Genomic DNA, 17230 nt, shown 5'->3' with positions numbered 1-17230 from the left:
TATTTTGTCTAAGATTCCAATTACCCAGCATACAGAGAACTGCATTTCTTGCCACAGGTGACCATGTTCTTTCAATGAATAGTATGTAAATTATCCAGGTTTTGTTGGATGTTTATATATGTTCCAGCCAGTACAGAGGTTAAAACATCTGTCTCACTAAGACACATTGATATGTTCCTCATTTGGCCACATGGGGAACACATCCAGGGCCCCAGAAATTCATTCGCCTATTCACTTCAGGAGAGTAAACAAAGACAAGCAGCAATTTTTGGCCTAGTTCCAAATGCATCCAAAATATATAATTTTTTTTTTTGCATAATTTACACATTTTTAAACATCTCATTGTTTAAAAGTTCGTTGTTTATTTGATTACAGGTGGCTGCCAAGGAATTCATTAGAGAAATTTTATTTACAGATAGTTGGATATAAAACTTCTTGGTCCGAAATCCTTAATTCAAACACTACAGCTTTCTCTTTTAAAGAATCACTGGAACAATTCAATTTTAGAAAACCAGTTTTCTTTAAAAGTCATAAAATGGGCCATTCATCTTCACATTCTTCACTCTTTTTATCTCCTTTAAAGTTCAGGACTTTGTTTTTTTGTTCATGAAAGACTTTTTTCTTTCTAATTAAAAAGTCAACCTGCTGTAACTGATCCCTACAACTATTTATAGTAGCAGGGATCAGTCTTGTTATTGTTGTAACATAACAATTGATTACTTTTAAATGTTTTTCTTTCTACATCAAGCTTCATAAATATTTTCTTTCGAGGTTATGTGTTATATAAATTAAAGATTCCAGTAAATTATATTCATGGTTTATTCCTTTATCCAAGTGTAAGCAAATGAAGTTAGCATGTGAAGTAACTTTACGACTGGAAAACTTGTATAGAGGCTAATGACTTCACATTGCTTGCTGTAGTATCCCAAATGCAAAGCACATATCCTTATGGACATATATAATGGTATGCATTATGCGAAGGGTCATTACCCAGACTGGTTTTGAGGTCTTTATTGAGGTGAAAAAGTAAAGAAAGAGCAAAGATGGTAAAGAACATCCAGTCAATACCATCAAATCGAGGTACTTTAACATTTGGAGACTCAATCTGTGATATCTGTTACTTATTGGAAACAGTAGAACATGCACTCTATATCTATCCTCTTGCCATGCATATTTGGAACAAATTATGTAATGTGTTTTGCATTCTATTACTCACAAGAGAATAGGTTTTTTTGTTTCTTTTTCAGTATCCACCACCTGTCAGCAATGGAAAGAGAATTTTGATTTTTATTATCAATGAATTAAAATAACATTTATGGAAGGTTAGAAAAAACATGGATTTGAAAACCAGCAATATGACATCCAAATGCTTTATAGTATTGTGGAGGAGGTTGAGAGGATCCAGAGGCGAGTGACCAAGATGATAGTGGTCTGTGGAATGAACCTTATGAGAACAGGTTGAGGATTTGTGGGTTGCAAAAATTGGTTGATAGGCGGAGGAGGGGAGATATGATTGAGACATTCAAATTACTGAAGGGTTTCTATAAAATTAATTCAGAAGATATTTTTGAGGAAAGGGCTGGTTGTGGGAGGACTAGGGGACATCCATGGAAACTGGACAAAAGTGTGGTTAGTAAAGGTGTTAGAGCTGGGTTCTTTACTTTTAGAGTGGTGAATGAGTGGAATGGGCTGCCAGAGTCTGTGGTGGATGCTGTGACAGTGAATGAGTTTAAGGCGAGGTATGATAGATACTTTATGAATGTCGAATAGTTGTGATGGATATGATTCGGGGCCTCCCTCGATGAGTCTAATGACTCCCTGGAGTTGCCCGTAATAATAATAATTGTATTGTGAAACTTTTATTGCTCAGTGAGACAATTTTTGTATTTAGAAAAGCATTCTAGGAGATATCAAATTTTTGGCTAGGTGGTATAGACTACCCACATTATGCAATATTCACCAAGGGAGATAAAATTCTGTCCATTTTTGCTGTGAGAGGTTTCTTAAATGGTTCTATCCTCTTTAATTCAATCTGGTCTTATGGTCAAATGTAGGAATGACTGGAGAGCAATGCCAGGCAGAGAAGGCCAACTCAAGGTGGTTTACTCAGGTAAGGCTAACCACCTGGGTATCAGTCATCTTTGTGCTTTAGTTTCAGTTGGTCTTTTGGTCATTCATCTATATGAGATTGTTGAAAAATGAAACTAATAGCCTTTAATACATCAGGCTTTCTTGCACCTCTATACTAACTACTCAAGACCTATGATTAACACCCCTTTACTTTTTCACCTCAATAAAGGTTGAAACCAGTCTGGGTAGTGACCCTTCCATAATGCATAGCATTATACATGGCTATAAGGATACGTGCTTTTCATTATGGGATTCTAAGGCAAGTGATGTGAAATCATTAAACTTGGATAAAGGATTAAAACTTCCATTAACTTCCATTAAACCAAGAATATAATTTCTTGGCATCTTTAATTTATAATATAACGAAATGGAAAAACTTTCAACATTATGTGTTATAGTTACAGTGCTTTACTTGAACACAGTAAATCAGGTGTATTTAAAGTGTGTCAGAAAATATATAGGGTTTTCATATTATATATGCATTTAAACTTCAGTTATTATTTCCAATAAATATTAATCAATCCATTGCTTAAAATTAATTTTTTTTTTTTCTCTTATGGAATGAAACGATCTACCAACAATTAACAGGCCTTGCAATGGGTAGCCCTCTTTCATCCTCTTGTGTGGATCTTTTTATGGAGAAACTTGAAAGTGAAATTTTGTCTCAATTAGACCCTAAACCCACAGTGTAGTAGAGATATGTGGATGATATTTTTATTATATGGAAAAACACAGAAAAGGATCTTTTTGATTTTCTTACCAAGATCAACTTCCATCACAAAATAAAATTCACCTTTGAACTTGAGAAGGACAAACAGTTACCATTCCTGGACACTTTAGTTAAGAAACAAATGGATGGATGCATCAGCCTTCAGTCTATTGCAAACCAACCAACCCAGGTCGATACTTGCACTTCACATCTTCGCACCACATTTCCCAAAAACTAAGCATCATACACATGCTAAAAAAATAGGGCCTCTCACATCACTACAGAGGATAAAGATCTCAAAGATGAACTATCCCTGATATCAAATAACCTTATAGACAATGGTTACCCAAGAAAATTGATTCATAAGATACTTTTCTGATCTCCCACAATGACAATCTGAAGAAATACGTTATAATTCCACCATCGCAATTCCTTATACTGGAACAGTTTCCAAAAAGATTGCTACACTCCTCAAGCCACATGGAATATGAGTGACTTTTAAATCTTTAAAGACTATCTGCCAATTCTTAAGATCTCCGAAAGACAGTCATGCTTTCTTCAAATATGCCACCGTCTATAACATCTCCTGTTTGTACGGATTAAATTATATTGATCAGACCTCTAGAAGTTTGGAAATCAGAAAAAAAGAACATGTAGGCGATGCAAACAATAACAGAGAAGAAGAAGAAGACAATTCGTGGTTAGCACTTCATTTCTCCAAGACAAACCATACCATAGAATGGGACAAAAGTTCCATGCCCTATTTAGAGGAAGACTGTTATGGATAACTATTAACGGATAACTTTTATGGCTTCTTTTATGATACGGGAGTATCATAAAAGAAGCCATAACAGTTATCCGTTCTAAACACAACCTAAATAGAAACCAAGGATTAATTCTGCCTGATATATGGAAGACCCTCATAAGATCTTTAAGCATGTTAGAGTTAAATCTTGCTGCTAATTACAGAACGTTCCTGCATAACAACAGTTGACATCATACACACTCCATGCGTGTGATGTACGCATTCTTCTGTTTTTTTGTAAAAAATACAATTGTATTCGATTCTTTCCTTCATGAACAGTTTTAGTATTTAAGTTGTTCTGTATCTATTATTTTTTACCCTGAAGAAGCCAAACAGCTAAGTTGGCAAAACTTGTCGGTATTTCTTACTTAGTTTCAAATAAATTTGACCTATATAAACCCAATTGAAATCTATCTTTTCCATAGTTCATTTGGTTGAAAATAACTTTCAATCATTATTAATCAATTCAGTGGATTCATTTAGTTTGATATTAAACTTACACATATGTACAGTATGCATGATATATGTAATAGGCAATCTATTATTATTATTTTTTTAAAAAATAATTGTACTTTTCTTACGATACAATTTCATCAACAAAATAAACAAATAATTATAAACACAAAAATTAAAATTGGTACAATGTAATTAAATACTGCAGTACATCTACAGTATATATCTTAATCTTTAAATTCCTTTACCCCTCAAGTAGGTTCACAATTGTAGTATAGTATTGTCCTAAGCTTATTTTCACAGCTCACATAGTATAGTGTAATCAAATATATTAAAATTTTACATGACAGAGATTCTTTTTAATACTGTTATTTATTTTTTTAAATTCTTCAAAGACATATCTTGCAAAAACAAGTCAGACTAGATCATGTGACTGAGTGCATCAAGATCTAGTCTGACATGAAAATGTTGAAAATAGGTAGAACATTGAGTTCTACCTATTTTCTTGTTTTCATGAATTTTATTATTTATCCTATTAAATTATTGTTTATAGATAATATATATAAATTCGCCCTTCATGATTGAACAATATGTGAAAGAAAACACAAAATGAGTTGTGATGAGGTGTGTTTAATAGAAAGCCTATTTTTGTATAATTACATGTATAGTGAGAATTAAAGAATGTATTACTTTGTGTTGTTAACATGACATTTCCCCTCTTATTGTAACATCATCTAGTGTGTAGCAATATTTATATAAAATAGATTGATACCTTGGGTGAGTAAACTTTTTTTCCGACTAGTAAATATAAGTTGTATTGTATTTCTGGAGACCCTTTTCTATAGAATAGGAAAGCAGTAGCTGGTCTTTGTAGTCATTTAATTGCTTCACTTCCTAATGATACACTTTTTTTCACAGTTTACAGAAAATTCACAAGGGAAAAGACATTATCAAACTTTCCAGTCATCCTACCCCACCCTCCAGCATATGATATAAAAATCATACTTACAGAGCCATCAATCCATTTTCTAACTGGGCTTCCCTCATAGCTGAGATTAACCTTATTCATCACTGTGTCTGTTTTCTACAATTCTAACACAGTTTAGAAATACTAATTCTGATACTCAGCTGTGAATGAAGTTAATCTAGTTAAGTATTTTACTCAGCAGGAAGTATTTTTACACCTCATATTGGAGTAAATGGACTTTAATTTCATATTTATGGTATTTCAAGTCTGTCACATCTACATGTGCCTCTTGATTAATGCAATTAATTAATTCCTCGATGTTGCCACTTATATCAAAATCACGTTTATCAAATATAATAATCAATGGTAAAAATTACAATTCGTCCATGATCAATTACTGTATTAATAATTCGTTTTATATAGTACCCTTTTTGGAAAAATAAAAAATAAATTCAAAGAAAATGTTTAATAAATGCTTGTATCTACATTAGTTGATGCAATTTTTTATCAAAAAAGTTATCAAGAATCATTTGAACAGTTTTAGTTTTTTTCTTATCTACATAAATTCTACAATAACAAGCAAAATGACTCTCTAGACTTAAGCAAAGAAGCATTCTTCAATTAACATCTGGATCCATATCCATTACTTGCCACTTAAGCGATTCTAAACTAAATATTCTATCCAGTTCTTTGATTATTATCTTCTTTGGAACCTCATCATCACATTCCATTTGTTTGTTGTCTTCATATGCACGTTGTTGTTCAATTTGAAGAAGAACATTATCACTGAAATCATTTGAATTTTAATCCAATAATTCTTTAACATCTTCTGCATCAACACCATCAAAACCAAGGTCTTCACCAGTTGCAATGATTTCTTCAACCATGTCGTTCATAGGATTTTGAAAACCACCTAAGTCATTAGTGCATTCTGGCAAAAGGTTTTCCAAGCAGCTCTCATTCAGCTAGAAGACACTTGTTCCCATGAGTCATGAATGTTTTCAGTTACGTGTTTAATGTCAAAAATTTTCCAAAATTCTTGGAGCGTAATCACATTTTCTCCTGTTTTTGTATCTACTGCCTTGAGAATGTCTTTTTAAGAAAAAAGGCTTTGAAAGTAGCAATGACGCCCATGTCTATGGGTTGTACTAATGATGTCGTATTTGCTGGAGAAATAAAACTTTCACATTCTCCCACAGATCACTAAGAAAATTTAGATCACTAGGGGTGTTATCTAAAAGTAAAAGAGCTTTGGAAGCTTTTCTTTTAGTGTTACATGGCGATCAGCATTCATTTAAAATTTTTTTTGGAATTTACAACCGTGTTAAAAAACTTTTTTATTATCTCGACATTTTGATCTTCATATCAAGATCATCATCTGGAGCATACATAAAGTATACATAAATATACAAGACAAACTCAGTTACATTATTAACTGTAAGCTAGAGAAAAAATGATTTGATCACATGTTATTCTACTAGCATGACCTCTAGTGAAAAAAAAAAAAATATATTTTATGAATTACATCAAGCTAAATTCTATGATGACATAATTAAACATTCTTTCTTACAGATGGTTTTCTTTCAGAAACAATGATGTCTTATTTTTAGTATGACAATTATTATTTCAAATACTGGATTTTCTACAGCCCTGTTTATAGTTGTTCTTAGTGAGGAAGGTTCCGATGGTCAAACCTATGCCTTCCATATGTTTGGAATTTTAAGACCACCATTATTGTTCAGATTGGGGTGATTGATAATGATCTCACAGGCTTCCTTAAATTTCTGTTCATACCATGTTTTAGTGCGATGTAGACAGCTAGTGCTTTTCCAGACAGTTTTGTGCAAGGTATTCACAGGGCATGATCCGAAAGGCCAGCTTCACCATAATTATTATATTTAATGTGTCGTTTATGTTCTTTTTGTCTGATAGGAATTGTGTGGTGCATCCTGTTTCTCCTATATATGGTATGTTGCATATATAGGAGAAACAGGATGCACCACAGGATGAGTTGAGTAATCTTTTTAATTTTGTGGGATGTTTAAAGGTGGCTTTAAGGTTGTATTTTTGTAGAACTCTGTTTATTTTGTCTCATGTTAACTTTAATGTAGGGAATGGTTATAGTTTACTGTACTCCGGTTTGTCTTTGTTTTTTATTGAGATTTTTGCAGAGAATTTTGTTAATAGTGTTTTGGCTGTATCCGTTTCTTTTGGAAAGTATTGCTGATAATTTTAAATTCGTCTTTCAGTGCCTGTTCACCATAACAAATTGTCTGAGCCATTTTTTAAGAGTGTTGATGACACCTAGTTTTTGTGTTGGGTGGTGGTAGGAGTTTACGCATATATATTGTCCCGTATCGGTCGGTTTCCAGTAAACAGTGAAGGAAAGATTGCCAGAGGGAAGACGTGTGACAAGTGTTGTATCTAGAAAAGAAAGTGTGTTATGTTTTTCAATCTCAATTGTGAACTGTATGTATTTGTGTTGTTTGTTTAGGTGGCTAAGGAATGAGTCTAATATCTGGCAGCCATGGGACCAGATCACGAAAACATCGTCAACATATCTAAGTCAGACTTTGGGTTTTAGAGGGGAGAAAACTAAAGCAAATTGCTCAAAATGTTCCATGTAAAAGTTAGCAATGGAGGGGGGGGGGATAATGGCGAGTCCATGGCGGTGCCTTCTTTTTGTAGGTAGAAGGCGTTTTGCCATACAAAATAACCAGAACATAATACATGCACAGAGCGTGTGATATCTGAAGGGAATTTGTTCTGTAGGAGAAGGATTGTGTCATTGATTGGGACATTTGTAAAAAGGGCAGAGACGTCAAAACCGACTAATAAATCATCTTTTTCTAATGTAATGTCTTTGATGATGATTATGAAGTGTTGTGTGTTTTTGATAAAGAAGGGGAAATAACCTACCAATTCCTTGAGTGTTGCCGCTAATTTTTTAGCCAAGAGATACGTCGGGCTATCAATTCATTCAACTATAGGTCTTAGCGGTGTGTTTTCTTTGTGAATTTTCAGTAACCTGTAAATTCTTGGGGAGCACACGTAATGCGGAAAGTTTTTGATTGTATCTTCGGGCCATGTGGTTATTGACTTAAGTAGTTTCTCTATTTTGTTTTTTATTCTATTGGTTGGGTTGTAGTTAACTAATTGGTATGTGTTATTGTCAGAGACCAGCAGATTCATTTTTTCTACATAAGTGGTATAGTTTAAAATAACTGTGGCATTTCCTTTAGCGCTTCTGGTTATTACTAAGTTCAGATTTGTTTTAAGTGGTTTTATCGCTGTTAATTCGTGTTTAGTTATGTTGCTTGTTATTGTTTTGTTATGGTTTAAAATGTTGGCAGTTTCTAAACGTATTTTGCCTGTTATGTTATTTGGGATGAATCTTAGGCCTCTTTCAATATTACAAATAAATTCAAGTTTGTTTATCGACTTCGGTGCTATAGCAAAATTTAAACCTTTGTTAAGTATAGAGATTTCATCTTTGTTTAAATCGTGATTAGATAGGTTGACTATGTTATTGATACCTGTGGGCGATTGGCGGCTACTGTTGTTTCTTGCTTCTGGTTGGTTGTTGGTGTTCACCGTGGAGAACTTTGAATACGAGGCTGGTTTGTTTGTTCTTTTAGTGTTTGGAATTTGGAAATTAAGTTTTCTTTCTTCGTTTGGAGGATGTGGTTCGCTGTGTTGTCCATGATCTTTTCTATTATCATCCAGACCTATAGTTGAAGGAATATAGCCTGACTTATCACTTAGCCAAAAAATTAGCGGGAACACTCAAGGAGTTGGTAGGTCATTCCCCCTCCTATATCAAAAACACACAACACTTCATAAACATCATCAAAGACATTACATTAGAAAAAGATGATTTATTAGTCAATTTTGATGTTTCTGCCCTCTTTACGAATGTCCCAATCAAAGACACAATCCTTCTCCTACAGAAGAAATTCCCTCTAGATATTACGGCGCTCTTTGCTCATGTATATTATGTTCTGGTTATTTTGTATGGCAAAACGCCTTCTACCTACAAAAAGAAGGCACAGCCATGGGCTTGCCAATATCCCCCCCATTGCTAACTTTTACACGGAACATTTTGAGCAACTTGCTTTAGGTTCCTCCCCTCTAAAACCCAAAGTCTGGCTTAGATACATTGACGATGTTTTCGTGATCTGGTCCCATGGCTGCCAGACATTAGACACATTCCTTAGCCACCTAAACAAACAACACAAACGCATACAGTTCACAATTGAGATTGAAAAACATAACACACTTTCTTTTCTAGATACAACACTTGTCACACGTCTTCCCTCTGGCAATCTTTCCTTCACTGTTTACCGGAAACCGACACATACGGGACAATATATACGCATAAACCCCTACCACCACACAACACAAAAACTAGGTGTCATCAGCACTCTTAAAAACATGGCTCAGACGATCTGTTCCAGTGAACAGGCACTGAAAGACGTAAAATTATCAGCAATACTTTCCAAAAAAACAGATACAGCCAAAACACTTAACAAAATTCTCTACAAAAACCTGAATAAAAAACAAAGACAAACCAGAGTACAGTAAATTTATAACCATTCCCTACATTACAGGAACATGAGACAAAATAAACAGACTATAAAAATACAACCTTAAAGCCACCTTTAAACATCCCGCAAAATTAAAAAGCTTACCCAACTCATCCAAAGACCCACTCCCTCCACTAGCCCACCCTGGAGTATACCGTATTTATTGTACTTGCAATATACCATATATAAGAGAAACAGGATGCAGAATTCTTATCAGACAAAAAGAACATAAACGACACATTAAATATAATAATTATGGTGAAGCTGGCCTTTCGGATCATGCCCTGTGAATACCTTGCACAAAACTGTCTGGAAAAGCACTAGCTGTCTACATCGCACTAAAACATGGTATGAACAGAAATTTAAGGAAGCCTGTGAGATCATTATCAATCACCCCAATCTGAACAATAATGGTGGTCTTAAAATTCCAAACATATGGAAGGCATAGGTTTGACCATCGGAACCTTCCTCACTAAGAACAACTATAAACAGGGCTGTAGAAAATCCAGTATCTTAAATAATAATTGTCATACTAAAAATAAGACATCATTGTTTCTGAAAGAAAACCATCTGTAAGAAAGAATGTTTAATTATGTCATCATAAATAGAATTTAGCTTGATGTAATTCATAAAATATATATATATTTTTTTTTTCACTAGAGGTCATGCTAGTAGAATAACATGTGATCAAATCATTGTTTCTCTAGCTTACAGTTAATAATGTAACTGAGTTTGTCTTGTATATTTGTGTATGCTCCAGATGATTATCTTGATATGAAGATCAAAACGTTGGGATAATAAAAAAGTTTTTTAACACGGTTGTAAATTCCATAAAATCTTTAAATGAATGCTGATCACCGTGTAACACTAAAAGAAAGGATTACAAGTGATGCAACCAATACGGTAGGCTGAAGATTCAAGTTTCAAATTTGATCAATCAACTGGATTTTTTAAAATGGTGTAGGAACAGTAATATCACTCCTAATTGCATCCAGCTAAGGAGAAAACTCACCTCAACAAAGGCGCAACGAATATACCACTGCATGGAGAAAGCACTACTCAGAGAGCAGATCCAAGCTGCCAGAAAGAACCTAGCTGCTACACAAAACCAGCTACTAATGGAAAAAACGGAACTTTCAAGCTACGTAAACGAAGATGTCTGGATGATTCTAGAAAAGATCACGGAGCGAACCGCATCCTCCAAACGAAGAAAGAAAACACTTAATTTTCAAATTCCAAAGACTAAAAGACCAGCTGGTTTTGTCGTTCTTTCAGCCATATTCAAAGTTCTCCACGGTGAACAACAACCAACCAGAAGCAAGAAACAACGGGAGCCACCAATCATCCACAGGTATCAATAACATAATCAATCTATCTACCACGATCTAAACAAAGACGAAATCTGTATACTTAACAAAGATTTAAATTTTGCTATAGCACCGAAATCGATAAACAAACTTGAATTTATTTGTAATATTGAAATCGGTCTAAGATTCATCTCAAAATAACATAGCAGACAAAGTACGTTTAGAAACTGCCAACATTTTAAACCATAACAAAACAATAACAAGCAACATAACTAAACACGAATTAACAGCGATAAAATCATTTAAAACAAATCCGAACTTAGTAATAACCAGAGGCAATAAAGGAAATGCCACTGTTATTTTAAACCGTACCACTTATGTAGAAAAAATGAATCTGCTGGTCTCTGACAATAACACATACCAATTAGTTAACTACAAACCAACCAATAGAATAAAAAACAAAACAGAAAAACTACTTAAGTTAATTACAACATGGCCCGAAGATATGGTCAAAAAACTGTTTCCGCACTATGCACGCTCCCCAAGAATTTACTAGCTACCGAAAATTCACAAAGAAAACACACCGCTATAACCTATAGTTGAAGGAATTGATAGCCCAATGTATCACTTAGCCAAAAAATTAGCGGCAACACTCAAGGAGTTGGTAGCTCATTCCCTCCCTCCTATATCAAAAACACACAACACTTCATAATCATCATCAAAGACATTACATAGAAAAAGATGATTTATTAGTCAGTTCCCTCTATCTGCTAGTATCTACAAGCAGATAGAGGGAACCGCCATGGGTCCCACCCTCTCACCCCCCCTTGCCAATTTTTATATGGAAGATTTTGAAAAACGAGCAATAGACTCAGCCCCACTCAAACCTTCTATCTGGCTAAGATATGTAGATGATGTGTTCTCTATTTGGCCTCATGGCCCAGACACGTTAGACTCCTTCCTCAGTCATCTCAATAGTCTACATCCAAGAATCCAGTTCACTATGGAAAAGGAAAAGAACAATTGTTTACCCTTCCTAGACACCTTAGTCACACGCCTGCCTAATGATACACTTACCTTCACTGTATACAGAAAACCCACACACACAGGCAGATACATTCACAACTCTCCCACCACCACCCCTCTCAACAATATGGCATTATTAAAACTCTTACCAAGAGAGCCCACAATCTTTGTTCCAGTGGAACCGCCCTCACTAATGAGCTTAACCACATACACAGCACTTTCCTCTCCAATGGCTATAGTGATCACAGTATCAAAAAAATAATCAACTCCTCCCCCATTCCCCTTCCTTCTCGTCAACAAGATTTTAAAAATGCCATCACCATACCATGGCACATCCGAAAAAATAGCCAAGATACTAAAACAGTACAATCTACACACAGCATATAAGCCCCACCACAAACTGGCTACCCTTATCCGTTCTACGAAAGATCAGCTCCCTCCTCTCTCTCTCTGCCTGGAGTTTGCAAGGTACCCTGTTCCTGTAAGCTGGCGTACTTTGGACAGACAGGCAGATCAGCATCCATCCGTCTAGAGGAACACAAGTCTTACATCTTCAAACACAACTATGGCCATTCAGGCTTGGCTGACCATGTTTTGGACACCACCCACAGAGTATCATGGAAGAAAACCACCATGCTCCACCACAGCAAATTCAAGAAAGAGAGACTTTTCTTAGAAGCAGCAGCAGTGCTCAAAAACCAACCAAATCTCAATAAATATGGTTGCATTAAGCTTCCAAAGATTTGGGAGACACTCATCACCAGAGTTCCCACCTTACATTCCAGGCCACCTACTACTGCCCTTAGAGGGCTCTACCTAGATAGGACTTTAGTGTCACCCACGTGGTTGGGCTTAGTATTGTTTGTTATTTGTGCATATGTTACATTAATTGTTTTTGTAATCCCCGTAGATGGCCTAGTGACTAGGACGAAATATAGGAAGTATTAAATTCTATTTTAATTCTTTTTGAGTGTTGTAAAAAATCCATTAAGCCTCCAACATGATGTCCTCACAGCACTTAAGCCTCTACACACGTATGCTAGTCTATTTAGTAGTCACTCAGCTGTCTTCCGTAGCTATAATTGTTATTCTACAATTTATTAGCTAACCGCCTCTCGACTAGTAGACTTTATCAGCTGCTTGAGTGACTTGCCGACTCGCTATTATCGCACTGTGATTCCCTAATGCCGAATGCTCAGATTCCAACCTAATGCCAATCCTCTCCTTGCTCTCTCTAATCTATCTCTCCTCTATATTTTCAGCGTTCTTCCCTTTTTATATCCATCCTTCCTGCCTAAATTATTCTCGTGATTTCTTTCTAAAACTCTTTTCAATAAACCTTCTCCTCACATGGTGTTCCAAAACTCACGCTCACTTACTTACATGCGTCTCCATGACAACAAAACAAAACATAATAAAATTGAGCTAATTACATAACGTTAAATTTCTACAAATAGGAATAAATAGAGAATATTTACATTTCAATTAATGAGCAGTTAAATTATCAAATACCAGTTCTTATAATATTAACATAGTAATAAATAAAATAGCTTAATAATATTTAATATAGTTTTTTCATCATTAATACATATCTTTGATTAAATAATTAAATATTAGATAAAATTAAAGGTAGTTATATGAATATCAATTATAAACAAGTGATTTACATTAATTAATATTTACAAGTCTAGCCTTTGTGATGGAAGATCATGTTGGATTCTGAAGCAAATAATTACTCTAATCTCTACATAACAAGAATCCAACACAATTAATTTTGCTGTGTTAATCAAATTCTACGTTAAGCAAGGGATACTTGTATGCTGATCAATGTCTTGACTGGTAGGGAAGTTAATAATGTAATGATCTGTGTGCTGTATATGGTGCATGTGGCAAATGTTTTTGATAGGCTAGTTATACTAGGTCTCCTAACTCACAGTCTAATAGTCACCTTACCTTGGCTTTTTTAATAAATATATAGATATTTATTAACAGGGCCCAAGTAAATTGACTGAATTTACTAACCTGATGAGAATGCCCTGGAACTTTGTGACTTGGGCATTCTCATGCCCATGTCACAAAGCCAGTTGTGACTTGGACAGCTAAATTCCTTGATTAAAACTTGAATTTGAAAAAGAAACATTAACGAAATCTAGTATTTTATTCTACTTAATGCATGTTTATTCATTCAAGATTGTAGATCTCCTCCTTCAAAATGGAGCTACATGCAATTCATTTGATAAAAAAGACAGGAGGGCTATCCACTGGGCAGCTTACATGGGTCATACTAAAGTTATACACCAGTTGGCTAGTCAAGGAGCTGAGCTCAATGTTCGTGATAAAGATGTGAGTATTCAGTATTTGTCAAATAGTTTTAAAAATTTACTAAAATAAAGAGCCAAAAGGCTTCAGTTCAGCAATGCAAAATTATATAAGTAAAGTTCATATTAAATAGCATTATTTCAAAGCCAAATGTAGAAACTATGAAAGTTTCGTAAGTTGTGAATGCTGAGTGCCAGGGAGTGTATTCCTGTAAGTTCTCGGTCAACTTACTTTGCGAAACTTTCATAATTTCTACATTTGACTTTGAAATAATGCTAAATTTAATATTCACTTTACTTATATAAGTGAACATATACAGGGTGTTCGGGATAAATTTGACAGTTTCGTAAGGAAAAAGAAAATCTTCTTTGTATCTATTAAATTTAATGAATTGACAAAAAAACATTACAGGCAGAGTTAATTACAATACTATGAACAAGATTTACTCAAAATAACCACCATTAGCATCGATCACAGCTTCAATTCTGCTTCGGAACCTCGAACAAGCTGATGCTACAGTCTCCCTGGGAAGGGCCGCAAAAACTGTTTTAATTTTATCCATTAACTGGGCTTTTGTATTACTGGAAGTGCGATTGGTGTCTTTTTCAACTGCGCCCCATACAAAATAATCCATGGGGTTAAGGTCTGGGGAGTTTGGAGGCCAAACATTTGGACTGGTGAAGTCGTAGAAATTTTCAGACAACCATTTTTGACTTTTCCCAGAGGTGTGGCAAGGGGCCGAATCCTGCTGCCATACATATGGCCTACCATTGGCTACCCTTGTTATCCAGGGCTTGACTACAGTTAGCAACTCCACGAACAAAGCCCGAATTCCAATGCCAGGGTTCTTCAACACCTGTTCCTGCAGATTTGCGAGGAATTCTGCTGTACGAACGCAATCAGATCGTCTGCTAGGGATCTTTCTTCTTGCTACATCCTCGTAGTCACCATTGCAAGTCTCTAGTTCATGCCTGATTGTTTTTACTGTATTCAGGGAGCATTGGGCAGCAGTCGTAATATCCTTATTTTGATGGCGGGCACGAATCATCATGATACAAGTTATTCTCTTCCATGATTCAGGTGGGTTCCAGCTATCCATCCTTTCTGACATCTTGTATATGAATGAAGAAGGGTCCAAACTTTTAAATGAAGAGAAGTGTGTGTTAATACATGTAACTTACGGAAAAATATAATTAATTATAAATATGTCAAATTTATCCCGAACACCCTGTATATCTTTTGTAAAATAGTTTTATTTGATGCTCTGTTTACACAGAAAAGAAAATATGTCTTTTAGGTTATTTTGTAAACAGTTTTTGTAAACTCCATTTTGTAAACAGTTCTTATGACTGTTGATATCAGAACATATTTTTCATTCATGATATGATTATGATTGAACATTTGATTTTGAGCTTCAACTACATCATGGTGTTTGCAAGGATCTTTATTATAGATAATTTCCTTACTTAAGTACAAGGAATCTATTCTTTGTTCATTTATTGATTCATTTATTTTCTTTCTAGTGAAGTAGCCTTCACTAGATTTAACCAACTGTTAAATACATGTTATTGTTGTTATTATTATTATTATACAGGTGTCTCCATGGAGTCAGAGGACTCATTGTGACAGATCCATTTATTCACACATTAGCAATCATTTGCACAGTACCTGTCATACTTCTCCTTAAACTCATTCCTTGATGAAGCTCCCACAATCACCTCTGGCAACCTAATTTGCCCATTCACTATTCTCCAAACAGAAGACCTAGTCCTCACACCATTGCTAACACTGGTGACCTCATGTTCTCTTCCTCCTTGTTATGTACTGAAAAAATTCTTCATTGTCAATCCTATAAAATCCGTTTAATAACTTAAATGCATCTATCTACTCTTTTTTGTTTTTCAGCTAATTTTTGCAGCCTACAGACTGTCAATCTGTTCTCATGGGGAACATTCCACAGACATGCTACAATCTTTGTCACTTGCCAATGGATCCATTTCACAACTTCTTCATCACTACAGAATCCAGGAGTTCAGATCTGTGTGCAATAGTTCATATGTGGTCTTATTAAAGTCTTATATAGTGGAACAGTAGACTCACTATTGGACTGTTTTGGTTGCCTTTGCAGCATGTCCTCTAAACTTCAACTCTCTGTCCACAATCACATCTAAGTCCTGGCCTCATTGGTTTCCTGCAGTTCAATTCCGTCAATATAGTACATAGTTTCTGATTACTTTGTAAAGTGATCATTACCTTACACTTGGCCACATTAAACTGGCAGTCACTTACCTTTGCCCATATGCTAGTTTCTCTTCCTGAAGGATCTCTGTAGTACCATCATTTACCATTGCCCTTCCTAGTTTAGCATCATCAGCAAATTGAATATTTCCTGTCAAATCATTTCCTATATCATTGATATACAAATAAAACAACAGAAGACAGGACTGAGCCATGTGGTACACCACTGGTCAGTTGCTTTCTACTGGACTCTTCTATAAGCCACTCTTTGATATCTGCTTAAGGATGGTCGTTTAAGGGTCAAAGCCAGATAGCTGGGAGGAGACCTCTAGATTTTGCATTTCAGGAATATGGAGAACCAACTGGGGCTTGTGACCTAATGTCTAATTAGGTCACAAGCCCCAGTTGGTTCTCCATATTTAGCTTTTGCTCCATATGTAGCTTTTGCATTTATCAAGTACACGTTTGCTTTAAGGCTATTGACTTAAAGCAGAAATGCATGTCATGGTACAATGTGATGATATTTCATGCCATCTCTGAGACAAAGAAGGAAAAAAACAGGTGATATCTTACTAAATAATAAGTATAAGAGGTTATTTTCAGGCAGTAATGATCAAGGAAAATGAAGGAGTAGCAATAGCATTCAATACCAAATATGAGATAAACATCTTGATTGGAAAGCGATTTCAA

General features: G+C 35.1%; 1 protein-coding gene across 1 annotated transcript in view; it reads left to right on the top strand.

Annotated features, from left to right (window-relative positions):
- Positions 1-17230, top strand: part of LOC150109762 (serine/threonine-protein phosphatase 6 regulatory ankyrin repeat subunit C-like) — a 336489-nt gene that overhangs the window by 88460 nt on the left and 230799 nt on the right. The window contains 2 exon segments of the mRNA XM_090396213.1: positions 3864-3873; positions 14174-14326. Coding sequence (XP_090252339.1) covers positions 3864-3873; positions 14174-14326 — 163 coding nt within the window.

The sequence above is a fragment of the Typopeltis vanoorti genome, chromosome 1, assembly GCF_054136105.1.
Source record: "Typopeltis vanoorti isolate ZY-2024b chromosome 1, IOZ_Tvanoo_1.0, whole genome shotgun sequence".
NCBI classification, from domain to species: domain Eukaryota; kingdom Metazoa; phylum Arthropoda; class Arachnida; order Uropygi; family Thelyphonidae; genus Typopeltis; species Typopeltis vanoorti.
This window is presented reverse-complemented; position numbering and strand designations above follow the sequence as displayed.